This window comes from Giraffa tippelskirchi, chromosome 5 (genome assembly GCF_054371585.1).
Source record: "Giraffa tippelskirchi isolate mGirTip1 chromosome 5, T2T-mGirTip1v1.2.pri, whole genome shotgun sequence".
NCBI classification, from domain to species: domain Eukaryota; kingdom Metazoa; phylum Chordata; class Mammalia; order Artiodactyla; family Giraffidae; genus Giraffa; species Giraffa tippelskirchi.
In genome coordinates this window covers 189619876-189643468 of record NC_137279.1, presented here as the reverse complement: position 1 = coordinate 189643468, position 23593 = coordinate 189619876, and the positions used below count along the sequence as shown (strand labels likewise).

Below are 23593 nucleotides of genomic sequence, written 5' to 3'. Positions count from 1 at the left end.
TTCCATCTTGGTGTTGCTGACCAGACAGTTTGGAGGCCGAGTTAGAGCAGGTCCCATGGGTGTGCTGTGTATAATTCACACAGACGTAAAGACCCATTCTTTTGAAGTAATGCAAGATCAAGAGTGGATTTATTTTCATAATCGGATTACATTTATCTGATTGACTTTGATAAAATCCTTTTCTTTGCTTTTTTAAATCAAAGACAAACAAAAAGCAAATATTGTCTTTTGAAACATGAAACATTGATCAATCCTCAGGATAAATTCCAACAGGGCACATAGTGACAACTAAAAAATGACTAGAAGTTACAATTAATATAAACTCCCATAATTTAGAATACTTATTCTTAGCTAATTTAGTCTATACTTGTAGTTGCCAAAACTAGGATTTCTTTCTCAAGTCAAATTTTAAATTATTTTAGAAGAAGTCTTTTTTTCCAGTGTTAAAAGTAATACATGCTCATTGTAGAAAACTTACAAGATTGAATTTAAGAAGAAAATCTACAATTTAAGTATACAGAGATAGCTACTATAAAAATTTTTGGCAAATTGCTCTCCAGTTTTTTTCTCTCATGTATAATGTATGTTTTAATTAGTTTTATGAATCCTTGTTCTAAATTTTAAAAATTTAACATTGGATTTCCTTTTGTCCTTAAAATATTTTCCAAAAGAGGTCTTTCGTGATTGTTTAACATTCTGTTGGATGGATTCATTGGCTAATGAATCAGTTTTTATTTTTTTAACATTTTGCTAAATTGATACGAGAACAGTGACTTCTCAGTAATCTTTTAATTTGCATTTATTTTATGATTTGGAGGAGTTCGAAAATCTTTCAGTCTTTTTGTTGGTAGCATTTCTTCTGTGAACTGCCCAGTCATTCATATGCTTTTCTTTGTGATGTCTTTTTTTATTAAATGATTTCTAAACTATAGTTATTTATATACATTTTTGTGGTGATTGTTTAGTTGCTAAGTCATGTCCAACTCTTTTGCTACCCCATGGACTGTAGCCTACCAGGCTCCTCTGTCCATGGGATTTCCCAGGCAAGAATACCAGAGTGGTTTGCCATTTCCTCCTCCAGGGGATCTTCCCGACCCAGGGATCGAACCTGTGTCTTCTGCATTGGCAGGCATATTCTCTACCACTGAGCCACCAGAGAAGCCCTGCCATGTCATTGGAGGCTACTATGTTAGATGACACAGTCATAGGAATACTTGTTTTGAGATCATCTCTTGCTATAACTGATATTTCTCTCGGCTTGGGACTTTCCCTGAACTGTCATCTAAGTTTCACTATCTGTGGCTGACATCCATTTTGAAGTATCATAAAGGAGTCTTGGAGGTGACCTCATCCAACCCCTTCATGGAGAACCTTGAAGTCCATGGAACTGTGGACTCTTGTCACTGAAGATGCAACAGTCATCCCCCTTTCTCCACACGGGCATCAGAGCCACCTGAGTGGCTGTCAGCTCTGATTCTAGGCCTTTGTTTCTTTGCAAATGGTCCTGTGTGGACCATTTCTCCCCACCTGCATTTTTCATCTTAATTTGTTGAAACTATGCCTGGCGTCCAGCTTACCTTCAATCTAGAGAGAAGTAAGACCCCCAGACGGGGTGACAGCTCTAGGACTGGCCCTGTGGCATTTCTCCTGGGCTCTTAGCAGACTCCTCTTAATCCGTGTAATCTTGAGGGATCTGGAAATGGTGTAAACAACATAGCCTTGTTCCATTTTTTAAGCCAACACACCAGGAAATACACATTCTTCCTGAAGAAGTCCTGGAATCTTTGCTAATCTTTTTTTTTTAATTTTGAAGATTCAGTTCAGTTCAGTTGCTCAGTCGTGTCCAACTCTTTGTCACCCCATGGACTGCAGCACGCCAGGCCTCCCGTCCATCACCAACTCCCGGAGCCTACTCAAACTCATGTCCATTCAGTCGGTGATGCCATCCAACCATCTCAACCTCTGTCATCCCCTTCTCCTCCTGCCTTCAATCTTTGCCAGCATCAGGGTCTTCTCCAATGAGTCAGTTCTTCACATCAGGTGGCCAAACTATTGGAGCTTCAGCATCAGTCCTTCCAATGAATATTCAGGACTGATTTCCTTTAGGATGGACTGGTTGGATCTCCTTGCAGTCCAAGGAAATCTCAGGAGTCTTCAACACCACAGTTCAAAAGCATCAATTCTTTGGCACTCAGCTTTCTTTATGGTCCAACTCTCACATCCATACATGACTACTGGAAAAACCATAGTTTTGACTAGATAGGCCTTTGTTGGCAAAGTAATGTCTCTGCTTTTTAACATGCTGTCTAGGTTGGTCATAGCTTTGAAGATTAAGACAGACTTTAAATGCAGTAAAATTTGCCCTTTGGGGGTCAATCGGAAGTGATGGCAAAGAGGCAGGACTCTGGGGTCTTGAAATGATTTTCATCCTCAGCAGGGTGAGCCTGGCCAGGAAATAAAATGCCTCTGCCATGTAATCTAATGAAGTGAGGGCACCTCTCATGCTCTGTATCACAAACAAGTACACGCAGATCACACACATGCAGCAGGGGTGGTCTTGAGAGCCAGGCTGCCTGGGTTCAGATCCCAGATCTGACACTTACAGGCTGTTATTGGAAGGCCGGCACATTCTCAGACTTACACGTTTGCAATGTGGAATAGTTGCCACAGTCAAAGCACTCTGTGTTTTCGTTCCTGGGTCTGGGCCTTTATATTCACAGCCGCAAGCATCTTTTCAAAATGCTGCATTCCTGGTGGCAGGAGGGACTGGCTGGTGGTGGAGGCGGGGTGGAAGGGCTGCGAGGGTTGGGGGTGGGGATGAAGCTGAGGAGATAATGACAGGGCAGGCAAACAAAAATTAGACAGGGTGGAATGCGCTTCTAGTCCCCAGGGTGGGGAGCCGGGATGTGACTTGTCTACAGGAGCGACACGTCTACAGATCACCAGGAAATATACATTCTTCCTGAAGAGGTCCTGGAATGCTTTGCTAATTTTTTTTTTTAATTTTGAAGATTAAGATAGAGTTTAAATGCAGGAAAATTCGCCCTTTTGGGTCCCATTCAGCAAGTGAAGCTTTGTGATTTTAAGGCATGTGGACCTAAACAGACCTATAGACTCCTCTCTCACTGCCCAGTAGACCTCCCCTGCCACGAGCAGAAATCTGCTGAGAATCATGCTGGGAAGGTGTTTGAAGCAGGGCAGAACCTCAGAGTTTCCCACCTGCCTGGAAAAGTGAATGTCTCTTTCAGAAAAGACATTCGGATCTCTCCCACCCAGCTCTGTGCTGTCCCTGGCCGGGATCTCCTAGGCCCCTGGGTCTGCACCAGCTTCCATCACTGTTCACTCCTCAGGAAGCTGGGCCCTCCTTTGGACCTGTGTCCCTGACCACTGCTCCTCCAGGAGAGTCTCGCCAGGCACTTCCCATGGATGCTCTTCTGGGACCCCGGGGCTGGGAACAGTTGAGTGTCTTTCTTGGAGTCCGTGACTCACGAGAGGCCATTCATACTCAGGTCCCTTGGTTCCAAAAGCCTTGCTGCTCCCACGACACTGAGCTCATGTCCTCCTTATGACCATCCCAGCAGCAGAAACCCTGTCCTGTGCGTCTTGGACTCCACTGTCGTTTCGTGGGAAAGGATGGCAGTTGCCTACGGCCGGGTTGCTCATTGGGTACCACCTGGAAGCCGGGAGCTTTCCTTGATCCCGACTCCTCCTCTGCCCCAGCCTCTGAGCCTCTTTCCACAGAGCGTGGTGATGGTCTGTGTCAGTAAGTGGGAGAGAGCCACAGAGGAACCATGGGATTTGAGAAAGCTGGCTGACTCCAATTATTTTGCAGGTGACAAAGTGGACTCAAAGCGGTCAGGTAGCTTGGCTAAAAACTGGGGTCGCTCCTGGCAGAACTAAAGCTAGGGTGAGCAGAGGCTTTCTGAAACTTGATCATTGTGTCAAACCCAATTGGCCCTCAGGGGAAGGTTCAGAATTGTTCAGAGGACTTTGCAGGACATCAAAAAGACACCACTAGAATGTTCATGATCGATACCTTCCCGGGGATGGGACCACGGCTCTGTCTATTCTTTGCCTTTATATTCCAGGTTTTCTCCACTGAGCGGGAGTTCCTTTCAGAAATTAAAAAGGGATTTCAGGAGGATAGAGGGAAATGGATGGCCAGGGGAGGTGACTGCGGGTCATCATTTCGAATTCCTTGTGTAATTATAGTTTCAGTAAAGTCTCCAAAGCAGCTGTGGTCTGTGGAAGAGATGTGAACATGTGTGGATGACTCCTCTGAGAAGGAGAAGAACTTTTTTTCTGCCGTTGGCTTTGGTGGCAAATATATTAGGTTGAATGGGGGACATAAGAAGAGGTGGATGAGAAATCAAGGTCTCAGGCATTACTCACAGAAGCCTTCGGGACAGGTGCACACCTGCATGAAATCGCATACTTTGCTGTCCGTCGTCACAGTAAATCAGACGGAGGGTACCCAGCAGCTATAGGCTTATCCGTGCACCAAGCCCCGTGGCAAGACAGGCCCTGAGGCTCCTCTGCAAGCACAGTGGCCAGACTGTCTCTCTGAGGTCCATAGGTTTATTCCAGGTTACACCCCTCTCCCCCAGGTCCCCTCCACCGAACCTGTGTGTTTCCCTCTGGATTGCAAGCTTTTGGGGGGAGGGACAGGGCAGTGGTGTCTTCCTCAGGTTTTCACTGAACCCAGCAGAGTGCCTGCGATTCAGCGGATGCAATACATGTGCGGAGCTGAGCGGAAGGTCCAGCTAAATTCTGTGATTAACATCAGGTCAGACTGCAGTGCCTCTCACACCGCAGTTCACCAAACTTCCCTGGTGGTCCAGTGGTTAAGACTCTGCACTCCCAGTGCAGGGGCCAGAGGTGCAGACCCTGGTTGGGGAACTAAGGTCCCACATGCCACGTGATATGGCCTGAAAAACAGAAAAGAGCAAATCAGCTGAAAAGCTTGTCAGAACAGATCCTCCTTACCCCCGAAGCTCTGATTCAGTAGGTCCTCAGTGGGAAGAGCCTGAATTTTTTATAATTACTTCCCATTCTTTTATTGATTTATTGTTGCGTGTGCAATGAGAGCATGTAACATCATTTACACCCTCTTAGCAAAAACATGAAGTGTGCAGTATTGTAAACTCTAGCTCTGTGCCACGTGGTAGATCTCTAGAACTTACTCATCTTGGCTGACAGAAGCGTTGTACCGTTTGACTGATGCCTTCCTGTTTCCCCCGGCCCCTGGCAGCCACCTCTACTCTGCTTCTGTGAATCTGACCCCTTTGGGTTCCTCATGTGAGTCACGTCGTGCGTTATTTCTCCTTCTGCGCCTGACTCGCTTCTCGTAGCACGGTGCCCTTGCGGTTCATGCATGTTGCTGCCTATGGCAGGATTTCCTTCTTTTTACAGCCAAATAATATTCAGTCGCGTGTATGGACCACATTTTCCTTATCCATGTATGCGTCAACAGACAGATTAGGTTGTTACCATCTTACAAATTGCAAATTTCCGTCTGCGTTGAACACAGATGTGTAAAAGAGGAAAACATTTCCCCTGTGTGTGTGTCCTTGACTCACACGCTTTGGTCATGCCGCCTTTTGACTCCCCTTGGGTGTGGGTTGTCCACACATTAAGCTGTTCTCTGCAGCCCCAGCTGGGGTGTCCTGTGATTTCCATGGAGTTCTGACCTTCCTAGAAGAGAGAGCCTTAGACCACCCCCCCCACCCCATGTTAAGGGCTCAGCCCTGCAAAACTGATCCTGAAACTGAAGCTGCAAAACAGCTTCAGATGTCAGTTTCAAATCCCAGGTTGTCACCCGTGCTGCTGACCATTCCGCTGTAAATCAGGGTTTCCAGGACTCCTCCCTTGGGTTTGACAATTGGCTCCAATAGCTCCTAGAACTCAGGGCAACACACTGACTTGTTTGTCATAAAAAGAAATGATAAAGGATACAAGTGGACATCCAGATGGAAGGGGGATACACAGGCAAGGTGTGGGGAGGGGCACCAGCTGCCACGCCCCCCTCCAGACCCCAGCCTTGCAGCTCCAGAAGCTCTCCAAACCCCCCCACTTCAGGAAATTGTATGGAGGCTTCTTCACATGGGCAGTGTTCATTCTTCCTTCCTTCCTAGTCAATAGAGCATGGAGCTGAAATTTCCAAGCTTCTAATTGTGGTTTGGTGTTTCTGGGGGCCCACCAAGCATCACCCATTAGAACAGAGTACTCTCCTGTCGCCCAGGAAAGTCCAAGGCATTTAGTTCCTGTGCCAGGAACTGGAGGCAGAGATCAATGTACATTTTTTCTGTTATTTCACAGTGTACATATAGCTGTTTGAGGCCCCAATTTTATTTTCTCTGGATATATATACTAGGCTACCCACTCCAGTATTCTTGGGCTTCCCTTATGGCTCAGCTGGTAAAGAATCCACCTGCAATGCAAGAGACCTGGGTTCGATCCCTGGGTTGGGAAGATCCCCTGGAGAAGGGAAAGGCTACCCACCCCAGTATTCTGGCCTGGAGAATTCTGTGGACTGTATAGTCTATGGGGTCACAAAGCATCGGACACAACTGAGCAACTTTCACTTTCACTTTCGTATACCCAGTAGTGGGGTTGCTGCATTCTATGGTAACCCTATGTTTAATTTTTTTTAAGGAGCCTCCATACTTTTTTCCATAACGACGAAACCAATTTACATTCCTACCAACAGTGGACGTTTCCCTTTTCCCCACATGCTCATCATCAGCACTTCTTTCCTCTTCTGATAACAGCCATCTGAACACGTGTGAGGCGACACTTCGTTATGGCTTCGATTTACATTTCCCTAATGATTCGTGATGTTGAGCATCTTTTTGTGTACCTGTTAGCCATCTGTATGTCTTCTTGGAGAAATGTTTATTCACTTTCTTTGCCCATTTTTAAATCAGGTTATTTGGGAGTCTTCTGCTGTTGAGTTGTAGGAGTTCTTTATATATTTTGAATATTGATCCCTTTTCAGACACATGGTTTATAAATTCTTTCTCCCATTCTGTATGTTGCCTTTTCATTTTGTGGATGGTTTCCTCTGTGGCACACAAGCTTTTAGTTTTGTGTGATTCGACTTGTCTGTTTTTAATTTTGTTGCCTGTGTTTTTGGTGTTGAGTTTGAATTTCTAGCAAACTCCTGGGAGATGCTGAGTCCTGGGGCTGGGATAATACTTTGAGTAGCCTTAGGCTTTCGCAGTCACTCTGTGATAAAAGAATCCACCTGCAATGCAGGAGATGTGCGTTCCATCCCTGGGTTGAGAGGATCCACTGGAAAAGGGCATGGCAACCCACTCCAGTATTCTTGAGTGAAGATTCCATGGACTGAGGAACCTGACAGGCTACAGTCCACAGGGTCACAAAGAGTTGGACACAACTGAAGCAAATTAGCAAGGCCTTGGGTGAAAGGTACCGCCAGCCTCTGCATGCCTTTCAGGGGGGAGGGAAAGTGTAGGTAATCCCCCTAAGGAATGTCAAAGAATAACTGAAAAAATTAAAGCCAGTATTATCCTGGAGATATGAAAGCCCCCAAATCTACTGGCTTTCTGCTGAAGCCACTCTAACTGTGAAAGTTGGATGGCTTGGGAGTGACCGCCTTTATAGGCACTTTATACCCTGCAAGGCTGGATAGGCTATCCTTTGGGTATAAAGCCTTTGGGTTTGATTCAGCAGACTCTTCACTTCTGTGTCATATGGTGACAGACACAACGTGACAGACAGCAACACACGTGTTGCTCCAGACAAGAACTGTCATGCCTTTATTTCACAAACAGGTATTTGTCACTTGATAGAATGAGGTCAGAGGAGCTTCAGAATTAACCGTGAACTCTAAAGTGTCCCTTTTCTGTAACCACTCTGTTGCTGTCTGTAAATGATTCTTTTTGAAAGTAGGGCATAGGAACCAAGTCTGGAACGTAAACGTGGACATTATGCTAACTTACCTTCCCTTTGTGTCTGCCTTCCTAAGCTTTCTGGACTCCTGAATTAAGAAGGGCAGTGGCTCCTTTGACTGAAGAATGGTCGATGAATGAGTGATGTCTGGGGTTTAAGGGCATCTATTTAAACAGAAAATTCTCTGCATTAGTTCCTGAAGTGATCTGTTCTTGTATATTAAGTTTTCTATACAGATAAATATTTAAGACAGAAGGTGAAAATATAGCACATTAATCATTTTCTCAACAGAAGAGTAATCAAAGTCTAGATAGTCGATTATGTTGTTGGTAACATATTGTTCCTTTTAATAAAATAAATGTGAGCGCAGGGTAGGGCAGGGAGGTTCCTGCAGCAGTCGAGCCTGAGCGACAGTGATACTTCGGGATCGAGAAGGAGGCTTCCTCCTGGAATGGTAACTGCTAATAAATAGCCCACTAAAAAGTAGAAACATCAATGAATAAATCAGATTTTGTAAAGTGAAACCGAGATATCACCTCGATTTATACACTACTCTCTCCTACTCTCCTTTGAGAGATGGCGAACCCCTCAGTTTCCCGACGAGGGCCACAGTAATTAAGTCCATGTGTAGCCAATTGCCTTTATTGAGTGTAAGTGAATTTATAGGCAGCAAGTGACAACTTTCGGAGGCTTCTGTGCGGTGGCACAAGCTGCTTTCTTTAGAACGCAGGAGAAATTTATGAGCCTGCTGACATTAATGGAGGTGGTTGGAAGACTTGGGGGGGACCGGCCGGAAACCCCTCCATCCATATATTTTTCATACTTGATGAAACACAGATAAATCTCTGTCCTGGGCATCTGAAACGGTGGGACCGCTGAAGCTCGGTGTCAGAGCTCAGGGGGGAGATATATCATTTTAGGAGTTCTGCTTTCTAAATCACTGCAGACTCTCGAGAGCTGGTCCTTTTCACGTTTGTGCAAGAATTTTTGACAATATGCATAAATTTCTAATCAGCCTGAACTTTACCAAATGTTCGGAGCCTCACGTTTGCTAACTGAAATATAGAAGGCGTGGGGGGTTTTTCCCTCAAGCTCCTGTAAATAAAAGAATATAAAGGCAGGTAGCTCTGTCGAAGTTATTTTTATAAGAAAGCAATATTAATCATTGAATATTCTGTAAGAAATTAACATTGCCCTTCCCCCATTAACATTGTCACATGCAAATTATAGTTTCTAGAGCTGAAAGGGACTTTAGAAATTGTCTGATAGGCACATACTTGCTTCTTAACAATGAATGAGCGGATTTAGTTCAACAGCATCATTTGACACAAGGAAACTCACCAGGCTCCCCCAGCTCATGGAGCAACTTGCTCAAATCACACCTCTAATTGGTGACTGCAGCCCTGGTTTCTTCATTTCCAGTTAAATACCATTTTCATTATACATTTAACTCCCGCTAAACGCTTCCTTATTGGGTCTACAGATTTATTTTAATGCTTGATTACTGAAACCTAAACCACCCGTGTGCTTTTTGTGGCCATCAGCTCAGCTATGCCCGTGGTCCGGGTAAAGTGTACCTCTGGGCAGCCGACCCGGCAGGTCCTCTGGTTGCTCCACACTTGGCCCTGCTGGGGCAGCCGCTGAAAGTTGCCAAACCTTAGTTTTCTCATCTGAAAAATATTAACAGCAGCAAGCCACCTCTCAGGGCTGTTGGGGGGATTCAAAGAGACCATGATATCAAGTTCTGAGCACACAGTGCTTAAAACATGAGTATATTGCTGTGGAAGATTCTTTGCAGATCATTTCAACGTGATCGCTGGATCAGGTTATCCAGAAATAACCTTGCATTTTCTTTTTTTTAATTAATTAATATATTGTTCTTGGCTGCTCCGGGTCTTTGCTGCTGTGCGTGGGCCTTCTCTGGTTTCAGGGAGTGGGGGCTACTCTCTAGTTGTGGGGCTCAGCCTTTCATTGCTGTGGCTTCTCTTGTTCCAGAGCTCGGACTATGGAGCTCAGTCGCTGTGGCACACGGGCATGCAGAATCCTCCCAGATCAGGGCTCAAACCCGTGTTACCTGCACTGGCAGGCGTATTCTCATCCACTGGACCACCAGGGAAGCTCCAACGTTGCATTTTTAAACCAAGATCCAAGGTCGTCACATTTAACCACTTTAGTTTACTGTAGAGAACCAGCAGCTGATGGAGAATGGAATCCGCCTGCTGGGGGCCTAGGATCCCGCCCTTTCTAGCTGGAAAGGCCGTCTGACCTTAAGTGGCCTCTGCTGCTCTTGAAATCATCAGCTTTGCCCAACAAATGCCCTGTCTTGAGGCTGATATTGGTTACAGCTCTGTCTTGAGGCCGATATTGGTTACATGACATAAATGGCAGTGTAGTCGTCTGAAAAGAGAGGAGAAAAATCGTCCAACACAAAATATGTGATAGGAGCTACTCAAAGGCATCGCTGGTTCCTCGCTCGCCTCCCTCCATTTCCTGCCCTTCTCGGTATCCATGGTAACCTCATCCCAGCTCACGGCGTTCCATTCCATCTCTTGTTTGGTTTACTCCAAACGTGAATCCCCACCCAGGGCGCTCACTCTCCAAAACTCCGGTTGTGGAGATGTGACTGCCACCCAGTATCCCCACTGATGCTTGGAGTAGGGGCGGAGGTACCAGGGGGAGGGGATCTCAAGCTCCACACATCCAGAAGTAAACTGGCACCTCATCCCCTCAGACCTTCCCCCCACAGCCCATCATCCCAGCAGATGAGAACCCACCCATCCAGTCTCCGAGCATCACCCCAACTCCTCGTCTTCTCTCAGCCCAGCACACAGTCGGCTGGAAAACCCCATTAGCTCTACCCTCAAAATATGCCCCAAGCCCACCGACCTCCCAGGGTTTCCCTGGTGGTTCAGACAGTAAACCATTTGCCTGCAATGTAGGAGACTCGGGTTCGATCCCTGGTTTGGAAAGATCCCCTGGAGAAGGGAACGGCACCCCACTCCAGTATCCTTGCCTGGAGAATCCTTTGGACAGAGGAACCTGGGGGGCTCCAGTCCATGAGGTCACAAAGAGTTGGACACGACTGAGCAACTAACACTGCTTCTACTATCACACTGACTCCCAGGCCTCCGACTTCGCTGCCGCCTGGGGTCTGAGAGGCATCACGCCCACCTGGAGGCAGTAGCCTCTGGACCCTCCTCCCACGGCTACTCTGGCTCCCCAAGTCTGTTTTCAGGTTGATGACGCGTATTCATGACGTATGGCTGAGTCCAGAACAGTGTCACTCAGACTTACAAACCTACTTACTGACTTAAAAGCACACCTGTTGCTGCTCCCATGGTCTCTGTGGGTAGGAGTCTGGGCTTAGCTGCGTCCTCTGCTCAGGGTCTCACAAGGCTGCAGCCAGGGTCTCATCTGCACCCACGCCCTCCGGGCCGTGGGCAGCGTTTGGTGACTCTGGGCTGCCGGACTGCGGGCCTCAGGCCCTTGCCGTGGGCTGGAGGTGTCGCCACGCTTGTGTGTGGTATTGGCTCCAAGCCAGTCTGGGGTCCCAGCCCCACTCAAGAGGAAGGAGGTGCACAAAGGCGTGGACACAGAGAGCAGGAATCATCCTGTAAAATCCTAACGCAGGTCATGACCCTGCCTTGTAAAGTGGCTCGTTTTCCTCTCCAGGAGGGCGAGTGTCCTGTGGCCACCGACCAAGGCCTGGCTGTTCTCAGGGCAGCCCGGGGACACCTCCTTCTCGGAGCATCGCCGTGACCCGGCCCCAGCGGCCTCCTCCACAGGGAGTCTAGCACCTGGGAGATGCACTTCTATGGTTTCTGCTCCCAGGACTCTCCTTGGCTCAGGTTTTGCTGTTTCCGCTCATGAGATCCGGAGGAAGGGAGACTAGACGGTCCACTCATGTTACTGACTCCCTGTGCTGTAGGATAAAGAAGTATATGTTGTGATTGTTTTCTTGGTTCATATCCAGCTTGTTTGTGTTCTGACTTTCCTCTCTGACTCCCTGGTTATTTCACAGAGGACTTGTAGGTTTCCAAGTCGTTCAAAATTAGACACGAGTGTTTATTCCCAGGAATATAAATAGATCCGTGCGATATTATATACGTGAGGAAAAGCACTATAATCATGTCAGGTCATGCAGAAAAACTATTTGATGAGATGGAATGCCCACTTCTTATTTTAAAAATTCTTAGACAAAGAGAAGGGTTAATTCTTAGCATAATAAAAATGTAAGCTGGATAAAAAACAAGGATTTGTTCGATCTTTTGTTTACTGCCTTTTCCCTGTGCCCAGAACAGTATCTGGCACATAATTCTAAATGAGTGCGTGAATGAATGAAACAGCAAGTATTTTTTAAAACAAAAGCGAGCTATGCACCTAACGAGGAAACACTACGGGCTGTCCCACGAAGGGAAAGGGGAATATGGATGCTCTCGTCCCCTAATAACTAGCGCCCGCATGCTCAGTTGCTTGGTCATGTCCAGCTGTTTGGGACCCCATGGACTGTAGCCCGCCAGGCTCCTCCATCCATGGAATTTCCAGGCAAGAATACTGAAATGAGTTGTCTGCCGTTTCCTACTCCAGGCCTAATAATTAGTGCCAGAGTATAAATTTTTATCAGTATATTGACATCAAAAGGAAAGAAGGATATTTTTAAGAAAGTAGAAAAACGTATTTTTTTAAAAGTCAATGATAGACTAAATGTGAAAGAGAGAGATATGAAAGTTTAAGAAGTTTAAGACATCTACAAATGCTGAAGAAATTTTAAAAGACTTGAATAAATGGTGAGATGTGCTCTGTTTCTGGTTAAATGGAAAGATGATGCCACTGCTCTGGGTAATTTATAGACAGGACACAGTTTCAATTAAAATCCCAACAGGATTATTTATTGAACTTGAAAACATAATTATTGAAGTCATTAAGATTAAAATCAGGAAATAACAATAAGGAAGGACAAATGGCACTGTGTTTTCAAGAATATTATAAAGAAAAATAAGGTAAATGCATTACACTAATGTAAAAGTACAAGGATAAATCAGTGACATAAAGAAGAGCCTCAGAACTGACAAACATAGATGGAAATAAATAGCGTATGATACATTAAGTTTAAAAAGTAATAGGAATGGAAAAAATACACTCGCAATAACTAGATTGCCTTAATTGCTAAAGCCAACAAGCAGTAAAAAACAGAACAGAGGATGTAACTTCCCTGGAGAAAGGTCACAATTTTCCAACTACAGAAACAAAAATTTTTTCCACTGTTAAAATTACAGGGTCTATATAATAATCGAACCCTAAAATAAGACAAAAAGGAAGCTAGCCAAAAATAAAATTTATTTTTTATTATAAATTGTTTTACTTTATAGTTTTATTTAATTATAAGCATGATTCCTATTTGCCATAACAAGTAAAATAATACTGAAATATACACAGAAAAAAAATCATGGTCTCCTCCCTCCAGACCCTCCCTCTTAGCTAATCCAGATGAACACTGCTTGCCTTCCCCTGCACCTGCAAACATAAACACACACTTGTTTGATGCTCTCCTGTCTGCATTGAATCGGTGATGCCCTCAAACCATCACCAGTTCAGTGGACATGAACCTGGGCAAACTCCAGGAGATAGTGAGAGAGAGGGAGGCCTGGCCTGCTGCAATCCATGGGTCGCAAAGAGTCAGAACACGACTTAGTGACTGAACAAGTCCTGTCCCCTTTTATTTCGATCACAGAGATCGATCCCCAGCCCAGTTTTTCCCCTTCATATTCTGTCTTTAGCATCCCCTCTGTTCACTTAGCACTTCCCTGGTGGCTCAGGGGTAAAGACCCCGCCTGCCAATGCAGAAGACGTGGGTTCGATCCCTGGGTCAGGAAGATCCCCTGGGGGAGGAAATGCCAACCCACTCCAGTATTCTTGTCTAGAAAATTCCACAGACAGGGGAGCCTGGGCTACAGCCCATGGGGTCGCAAAGAGTCAGACACAACTTAGTGACGAAACAACAACACCTGTTCACACAGAGCCCAGTCACCTTCATGAGAACTGAATGTGTTCATCCACCTGAGTATTTATTTATTCAGCGCTGATGGTGAAGAGCTAAAGCGGAGCAGGTGACGTTTAGTCCCATGCTGGATTCCACACTGGGGCTTTACCACAGTTACGATTGGGTGACTATTTGCAGTTTCTTATTACAGTTTTTATTTTTTACAGCTTTTGCTAGTACGATAATGCATCACAAAGTGTTAATATCTCTGCTTTTATTTCAGTAAGGATTCCCCATAGTGGAATTGTTGGGTTAAATGTTGTGTACATGTGAAAGGTGCATGCACGTGAAAGTGCACGCCTGAGTGCTCAGTCGTGTCTGACTCTCTGTGACCCCATGGACTGTAGCCCGCCAGGCTTTTCTGTCCATAGAAATCTCCAGGCAAGAATACTGGACTGGGTTGCCATTTTATACTCCGGGGGATCTTCCCAACCCGGGGCTTGAACCCAATTCTCTTATATCTCCTGCATTGGCAGGCAGGTTCCTTACCGTCTGAGCCACTAGGGAAGCCCACATGTGGAAGGTTTATAATGCAAACTTGATAGCTGAAGACTTAAGCAATCCATTGTGTAAGGATTTTTGGCAAAGCCAGTAAGTGACTGTGGTTAGTGGGGGGCTCCTGGGCGTCTAGGCAGAAGCCCAAGGTTAGAATCTTGGCTGTTCCCAGAAGGAAGGAATTGTTTGCCTTTGGAAGAGTCATATAAACTCTCATATTTTCCAGTTTCCTCCTTTGCAAAGTGGAGAGAAGGGCTCATCTCACAGAACTTCTGTAAGGATGAAATGAGAAACAATTTGTGAATGGCGTCTGTGGAAATGCTGTGTAAACCTGCATGCAGCAAACACACAAGCGATGATCATTTCTACTTAACAAGTGAGCCCAAGAGATAAGGAGTGCTCACTCGCTCAGTCCTGTCCGAATCTTCGCAGCCCCATGGACTGTAGCCCTCCAGGCTCCTCTGTCCATGGGATTCTCCAGGCAAGAATACTGATGTGGGTTGCCATGCCCTCCTCCAGGGGATCTTCCTGACCCAGGGATCAAACCTGGGTCTCCTGCACTGCAGGCAGATCCTTTACCACTGAGCCACCAAGGAGACAGCTACACAAATACACCTAGCATGTAGCCAAGTGTCAATCAACGTCAGTACAGCTAAAGAAATACAAATTCAAGTCGGGCTTCCATTTTACACCCAAACTGGTCTAAACGAAGCATCCGAGGAGGAGGAATGCTAATGCATGGGTGAGACCGGTGAAACAGAGTACAGGGGCTCAGAACTGCTTGGCCGGTCTGTATTTGAATTCTGTTCTTTCCAGGATGGGACTGGGGCTGTTCTCTGTGGACTTCCAGCATCAGCACCCCCACCTCACCCCAGAATAATTGGCTGGGGCAGGGGGTTGTAGTTACACCGAATTTTATGTCCTCCCATTTAAAATAATGAGCCATCAGCATCCTGTGCAGAACATCTGACTTCCGAGAAGAGGTCGCTGCTGCTCAGAGATGCCTGTGAGGTGTCAGTGAGGTCACCTGAATTGCTGTGAGTTCTGATGCTCAGCCATTCCGGATGGGCCAGGCCAGCCCCTCGCCGTCTGAGTGAGGAGAGTCACTCTGCCTCAGCCCTGGCTTCTGCCTCCAGACCGTGAAGCCATTTTCAGGCACAGTAAGGAAATGACAGGGCTTCCCAGGTGGCTCAGCAGTAAAGAATCCACCTGCCAAGCAGGAGACGCAGGTTCGATCCCTGAGTTGGGAAGATCCCCTGGAGAAGGAAATGGCAACCCACTCCAGTGTTCCTGCCTGAGAAATACCATGGACAGAGGAGCCTGGCAGCGTACTGGTGTCAAAAAGAGTTGGACATGACCTAGCAACTAAACAACAACAGAGGAGATGGCAGCAAGATGGTCTGAGTCATGCAAATGCCAGACAGACACCACTAGTACAAAATAAAATGGGGGCTACCTCCCACCTCCCTGTGTAAGATGAGGAGGGGGCAGGTCTGTTGGCCAGTGGGGACCCGCTTCCGCGATGCCTCAGGCAGGGGCTATTCTCTTAGGCTCTGAGATGTGCAGGACAAATGTCATATCTTCAGGGCCAAATAGACATTGAAAGCCCAGTCGTGGACCAAGAGTTTGGATTGGGGTTGGGGAGAAACTTGAGCGCGAGCAGTATGGGATCAAACGATGGATGGCTGTGGATTCAGAGTCATTGTGAACCCTGCCTGGAAGCCCATTCAGGGAGGAGATGGTGCAAGTCCCACTCAAGAGCCTAAGACTCGGAGGCCATTATGCTAGGTAATTTTGCCTATGCAACATGCAGGTGATGCTTTCTGAGTCAAGAACTAAGGTTGGCAGCAATCAAGGAAGCTGGAAGAAATGTCAGATTACTGGAGCTTTCCAATGCTGGAGCAGCTGGCAGGCATCATCACTTAGAAGGCTAATTCTCTGGACATGGCGAGGGGCCTGGGTGGCTTCTCAGCTTCTTTGTTTCATAATTTTCCAGGGGTGATCCAGGTTTCATGCTGGGGAGGTATCTTTTGATTGTGAGAAATATTCAACCATCTCTAGTTTGTTGATAAATCTAAAGTTTTATAAATATATTTCATATTCAGAGTTCCTATTCAAATTTTCCTATTTTTAATTTTTAGTTTTTAATTTCATTTTTTAATTGACAAAGCAAAAGACTTTATTGGGAAGGGGCACCCAGGTGGAGAGCAGGAGAGTAAGGGAATCCAGGAGAACCGCTCTTCCCAAGTACTTTTTAGGGAGTAGATTTAATGAATACCTGAAAGTGTATATTTTGGAAATTAACTTAATACAAATAAATATTGTTCCAGAAAATTGAGTTGTTGATTTAATTAATCCTCATGGGGCTTCCCAGGTGGCGCTAGTGGTAAAGAATCTGCCTGCTAATGCAGGAGACTGCAGGTTTGATCCTTGGGTGGGGGAAGATCCCCTGGAGGAGGAAATGGTAACCCACTCCAGCGCTCTTGCCTGGAAAATTCCATGGACAGAGGAGCCTGGGGGGCTGCAGCCCATGGAGTCTCACAGAGTCGGCCACGACTGACTGACTTAAGAACTGCCCCCCACCGTAATCCCCGTGAGATGTGCCAGCGTTTGCTCGGAGGTGAAGAAATGCTAAGAGCTCACAAAGAGCTGGTGAGCCCTGTCTGATCAAGTCCCACGTCCATTTCTCAGCCTCTGTGTGTTTGGATGATTCTCACCTCTTGTTTCTCCTGTTCTGTCGATCTGGGTGAAACGTCTGTAGTTCAGGTTACTTTTCATGCAGCCATGTGATGAGTTCCATTTTCTGCATCACTTGGTCCATCTGGCGGTTTGGATGCCCATTTGCAGAACCTGCTTCAGCCTTGCCTGTTGCAGCAATTTGAGAGCAAATGGAAATCGGTTGGTGGGGGTGGGAGGGGTGTGGAGTGGGGAGGTGGCAGGCAGCCGTACAGCAGTGGCAGGTTCTAGCACTCACTGCACAGCAACTTTGAAAATCAGCAAAACAATGAAAGTTGGAGATAAATGTCTGCGAAACTAAGGTTTAAACTATAATTGAGGGAAGCTGTGATGTAAATAACCGCCATTTACCAAGTCAGTATCTTTACCACATAATAATTTTGCAGATGGTGACTGCAGCTTTGAAATCAGGAGATGATTGCTTCTTGGCAGGAAAACTATGACAAACCTAGAAATTGTGTTGAAAAGCAAAGACATCACTTTGCCAACAAAGTTCCATATAGTCAAGGCTGTGGTCTTTCCACCAGTCAAGTACAGTTGTAAGAGCTGGACCATAAAGAAGGCAGAACGCCAAAGAATTGATGCCTTCAAGCTGTGTTGCTGGAGAAGACTCTTGAGCGTCCCTTGGACAGCAGGGAAATCAAACCAGTCAACCCTAAAGGAAATCAACCCTGAATATTCATTGGAAGGACTGATGCTGAAGCTGAAACTCCAGTACTTTGGCCACCCAATGTGAAGAGCCGACTCATTGAAAAAGACCCTGATGCTGGGAAAGATTGAAGGCAGGAGGAGGAGAGGGTATCAGAGGATGAGATGGCTGCATGGCATCACTGATACAATGGACATGAACTTGGGCAAACTCTGGGAGATGGCGAGGGACAGGGAGGCCTGCAGTCCATGGGGTCACAAAGAGTTGGACATGACTGAGCGACTGAACTGAACTGAACATGGTGGGTGATCACCCACCATGCCCAAGGGTGATTCATTTGTCCGCAGACATCCCCCACCATCCGCACACTGCATTGTGTCCAGTTACTTTCAAAGCCACGCTGAGGAGCTGAGTCACATGCCAACTGAGTGAGCCCCCAGGAAAGGTTCGAGAGATGTGAGAGATTTTATGTAGATAGGGATGAAGCTGTCCTAAGGTGTTTGGGGGGCAATCTGTAGAAGGGATAGGGGCCAAAGCACTGGGGTGGGGGTGGATGGTTAGGGAGCTGCTGGGTGTTGACCTTGACCCAAGGCAATGGCCCCAGTTCATCTAGATCCTCGCTGCCATGCACCTACCGTTTTAAAAAGTCCATTTAACAATATGCTTGAGGACACAGTAGAAAATAATTGTAGGACTTAACCCTTGAATACGTAGCTTTTCAATATTGTACTTGAGGGACCTGGAGGTGAGTGACTGCCTTCTGCTGCACCCCAAACTGTGAAGGCCATTCAGGGTGGGCACCTGCCACCTGTCCAGTTTCAGACTGAGCGAGCCCTTTGTATGGAACCTCATTTTTCCCTGACACTCTGGCTGTTCAGACTCAGGTTTGCAGGAGACACTTTCTCAAAAAAGAACCAAGTAAGCCTGAAGGAAAACAACTGAGGGTATTTGTTGCTAATAATAAAATCCAAGCTTTCTAGCAAAAATTACAAGTTTGGAAACCTTGTAGTCATCTCTGTGAGTCTGAGAGCTTCCCATTGCTTAGCTTTAGAGTCTGAGATTGATGGAGTTGTTGTTCAGTCGTCCAGTTGTGTCTGACTCTTTGCGACCCCATGGACTGCAGCACGCCAGACTTCCCTGTTCATCACCATCTCCCAGAGCTTCCTCAAACTCATGTCCGTTGAGTCGGTGATGCCACCCAACCACCTCATCCTCTGTCATCCCCTTCTCCTCCTGCCTTCAATCTTTCCCAGCATCAGGGTTTTTTCCAATGAGTCAGGTCTTCACATCAGGTGGCCAAAGTTTTGGAGCTTCAGCATCAGTACTTCCACTGGATATTCAGGGTTGATTTCCTTTAGGATTTACTGGTTTGATCTCTTTGCTGTCGCAGGGACTCTCAAGAGTCTTCTCCAATACCGCATTTCAAAAACGTCAATTCTTCGGCACTCAGCCTTCTTTATGGTCCAGCTCACACATCTGTACACAACTACTGGAAAAACCATAGCTTTGACTATATGCACCTTTGTCAGCAGAGTGATGTCTCTGCTTTTTAATATGCTGTCTAGGAGTTATTGATGACTGTGATTTTTGATACTATATGATGTATATCAGCTTTGGGAAGACCCACATAAGACACTATACAATGTATATCAGCTTTGGGAAGATCCGTATAAGTTAGTGGACCATTAGTTTTGAAATGATCAAGATCTGATGTTACAGAGTCATGTTTAAGTGAAAGATCTGTTCAGTGCACAAGACACATGACTTTTAATGTAGCAGGGAAGGCAAAGTTCTTGATAAGGTTTCAGATTCTGCATCACCACCAGCCTTTAGGAAGCTACCGCTCATCAAGCTGTGGTGTGGAATCAAAGCAGAATATTCACAGCTATCTAAAAGGCTATTAAAAACTTTCCCCTCTTTTCTAATTACGCATCCGTGTGAGGCCAGATTTTCTTTCTATACTTCACCCAACACAACATATTGCAGCAGATTGAATACAGAAGCATATATAAGCATCCCGCTAAGTTCCACTGAGCTAGAACACTAACACTCTTCTGATTTTTTTCTTCTGGGAAATATATTCTTCATTAAAAATGTTACTTTTGTGAATACCTGATGGGTTTATTATTGTTGTTTTTAATGAAAATGCATATTTTAGAAAGGTTGCAGTTTTAATACCTAATATAGTAACTATCAATAGCTAGAACTCACATAAACAAAAGCTTTGGGGATCATCAAAAATTATCAAGAGCGTCAAGAGTGGGACTTCCCTGGCGTCCAGTGGTTAAGGCTGAGGCTTCCAATGCAGGGGTGCAGGCAGGTGGTCCAGTGGTTGAGGCTCCGCCTTCCAATGCAGGGGTGCAGGTTTGATCTCCGTTCAGGGAACTAAGATCCCTCCTGATGCAGGGTGCAGCCAAGAATTTTAAAAATAAATAGTTGCTTAGACTCACTGAAATCTAAAGCATGCATGCCTATTTCATGCACTAGTACCAAGTCTGTAATTTGAACAATGCCATGTTTCTGTTTTATTTCAAAATCCTGTGTTTATCCTACATTTTAAACAGGAAGAAATAATCTGTGCTTCTGTCATCATTCTTAACACAAGCATGGAGTATTGCAACAAATCTTTTAAAAAGGCAGAAGAGTACAATGTGCTTTAAGGAGAGAGGTCTGACTCAGTGGTCTGACTGGCTTTGAGGAGAGAAACCTGCTTCTGAATGTCACCAGGTCCTTCTGCTCCTTAGAGACTGTGTGTCCCGCCAGCAACTGGCAGGGAGCCCCATCCTAATACCCATCACTCATTTCGGTGAGCTTGAGCAGAGCCAGCTCGTGGGGACGCAGCAGAGAGGGCTGCGCTCCTGGAGGTTTACCCTGCCTTTTTTTTTCCTCCTCAGGAACTTAACGGGCACTTTTCCTGACTATCCTAATGAAGAAGAAGGAGGTTCCGCTATTATTTTTTCCAACAAGACCCCGCAACAGGTACAAATATGCTTGAGAAATAAAATGTAGCTATATCATAATTGCAATCCCTTAAACTTTAGAGTTAATGAGTTTGCAGGGTTATTAGGTCTTGGCTATTCCCCTGCAGATGTTTACACGGAAATACTTTTGATGTTCATCATTTAATGTACTTTCAAACTTTTTAAAATGAAATTCATGCTTCCTCTTGTCTTTGAAGGCTATGTGACAACACGTGATTCTCATCTTCTAGTAAGTGATGAGCGTAGGACCCGAACACCTCGGTAGAAAAGAAGGCAAAAAATATTAACTTATTTAAAAATATTAATTTTTTAAAACTCTCTGGGAAAGAGACTTAAATATAAAGCAATGTTACTCTATCTCCTTCCACCTATCAGGTTGCTAAAATTTTTAAATTGTGATAATAATTGGAGTGGGTAAACATGTGGGGAAAAGTCACTCCTGAACATTGTAGCTGGATACAGAAATTAGCATGACGTTTTTTGAGGGCTGTGGAATGAGTAAATATCAAAATGTTTATTAAGTATGGCCTTTTGACCCATAAATGCTATTTAAGGAATTTATACTAAGGAAATAAGAAAACAAGTTGCCATAGGGAACTTGCCATAGGGGAACAGCAAACTTTTTCCATTAGCAGATAAATAGTAAGTAACTCTGCGGTTATAAGCTGAAAGCGCAGACAGTATGTAAATGAATAGGAATGGCTGTGTTCTAACAAAACTTTATTTACGAACATGGGCAGCAGGCTACATTTGACCCATGTGATACGATTTGCTGACACTTGCCATAGATAACTGAAATAGCTGTTCTCGTCCTCACTGTTCACAGCACTGATAAAGAAGAAACCCGGCTAATGTGTGTGTTGTGTTAGTTGCTCAGTCGTGACCAACTCTTTTCAACCCCATGGGCTGCAACCCGCCAGGCTCCTCTGTCCATGGGATTCTCCAGGCAAGAATACTGGAGTGGGTTGCCATGCCCTTCTCCAGAGGATCTTCCCGACCCAGGGATCAAACCTGGGTCTCCCGCATTGCGGGCAGATTCTTTACCGTTTGAGTCACCAGGGAAGCCCAGTGTTTGTTAGTTAGGTAATTAGTTAAGTGCCGTGAAGCGCTAACTAAGCAATGGGAAAAGCCATGCTGTGGGTGAGATCTCGTCGATACTGCCGACCCTACGGTCAGCGTCCCTGGCTCCCTCTGCTCCTCTGCCTGAGCCCTCGGGGTCAGGAGGAAGCTCTCCTCTCCCAGAGCCCTGTCAGAAGCCAGCGTCAGCTGCCAAAGCCTTCTCTCTACCCTCCTGCCCTCCTCCCCGCTTAATAACCAGCCCTGGTGGCAGTTCATCAAGCCCTGCCTAGAGTCACTGTCATTTTGATGTGCTGTTATTTCACTTTCTTACGTGTTTAGGTCTTGTCCCTCTGGCTAAATTACCCGGCACAGGTTGTGTCCTGAAAGCCCCTGGCAGGCAGCCAGACATGTTCCATGTCAGGTTAGAAAGGTAACAGTTACAGAATTAGGAATGTTGGTGGAATGTCTAACCTGTCCATCGGAAACTCTCGAAAGGAGAGTTAATGTCCAGTCAGACTAAAAGCAAAAGAAGACTGAGGATGTCTGGTTAATACACTAGAATTAATACACAAGCAATGGGGGCCACATGACATTAGAAGGCAGGTGAGGGACTTCCCTGGTAGTCCAGTGGCTAACAGCTAAGAGCTTGGCGTGCAGGGGACCCGGGGTTCAATCCCTGGTCAGGGAACTAGACCCCACCTGCCGCAGCTAGTCGAGTGCTCATGCCTCAGCTAAAGATCCCAGGTCACCTAAGACCCAGCATGGCCAGATAAATCAACAAACATTTTTTAAAAAGGCAGATGAGCAATGGCAGAGGATCTTCCCGACCCAGGGATCAAACCTGGGTCTCCCGCAGAGGAGACCAGCAGAGGATCAAACCTGGGTCTCCCGCCTCTGCAAGAGAGGCAGCTCATCTCCTGAACAGCAGCCTTGTGGTGAAGAATCAGAGTTCCACTGGGTCTGCAGCCTTAGGCAAGGGTCTAACCCTCTGTGTCTCAGCTTTCTTGTCTGGGGATGCAGAGACCTGCCTCCCTGGACTGAGGAATCATTAGATGAGATGATACCCGTAATGTACTTGGAACAGAGTTTGGCCCTCTGAAATTGTTCAGGGAGTCTTAGCAGTTGTTACTAATGAAGAGTGAGGAGGAGGAGGGGAATCTAGAAGGAGAAAGGGGAAGGGGAGGAAGCTGAAAAGATAGACCAAGCATGATCATTATAGCATGCATGTGTGTAGTCATTTATACTTGTAAAACAACAAAACAATAAAAGACTTTCTAGGAAGTGAGTATAATCGCATTGATGCCAAATCCCCCAAAAGATGGAATACAAATAGAACCTCAGATCAGTCGTACTTTTGAGTATTAATTCAAAAATTCAAAGTGAAATATTAGCAAAACACCACAGCCAAGTGGTATTTATTCCAGAATGCCATTGTGGTTGTGTTTTGGATGTCTGTGAATACATTGCATTATCTAGAGAGATCCAAAAGGGAAAACCATAAGCTCATCACTGTGGGTACTGAAAGGCATTTTACAGATTCAACTCCCATCCTTGATGTTAGAAAACAAGACAAAAATGGAATACATGGATACTTCTTTAACATGACAAAATATTTCTTAGTTCACAAGTTAATATCACGCTTAAAGAAATTCACAAGAAACACACTGATGTCATGAAAAATGCAAGGATAGCCATCATCACCATTGATGAACAGGCTCT

At 45.7% G+C, this 23593-nt stretch overlaps 1 protein-coding gene across 3 annotated transcripts in view; it reads left to right on the top strand.

Moving 5' to 3' along the window:
- Window positions 1-23593, top strand: part of DRC11 (dynein regulatory complex subunit 11) — a 179043-nt gene that overhangs the window by 53097 nt on the left and 102353 nt on the right. For all 3 annotated transcript variants that reach the window (XM_081491109.1, XM_081491108.1, XM_081491110.1), the window contains exon 7: window positions 20729-20813. In XM_081491109.1, the coding sequence (XP_081347235.1) occupies window positions 20729-20813 (85 nt within the window). The remainder of the gene's footprint in view (window positions 1-20728; window positions 20814-23593) is intronic.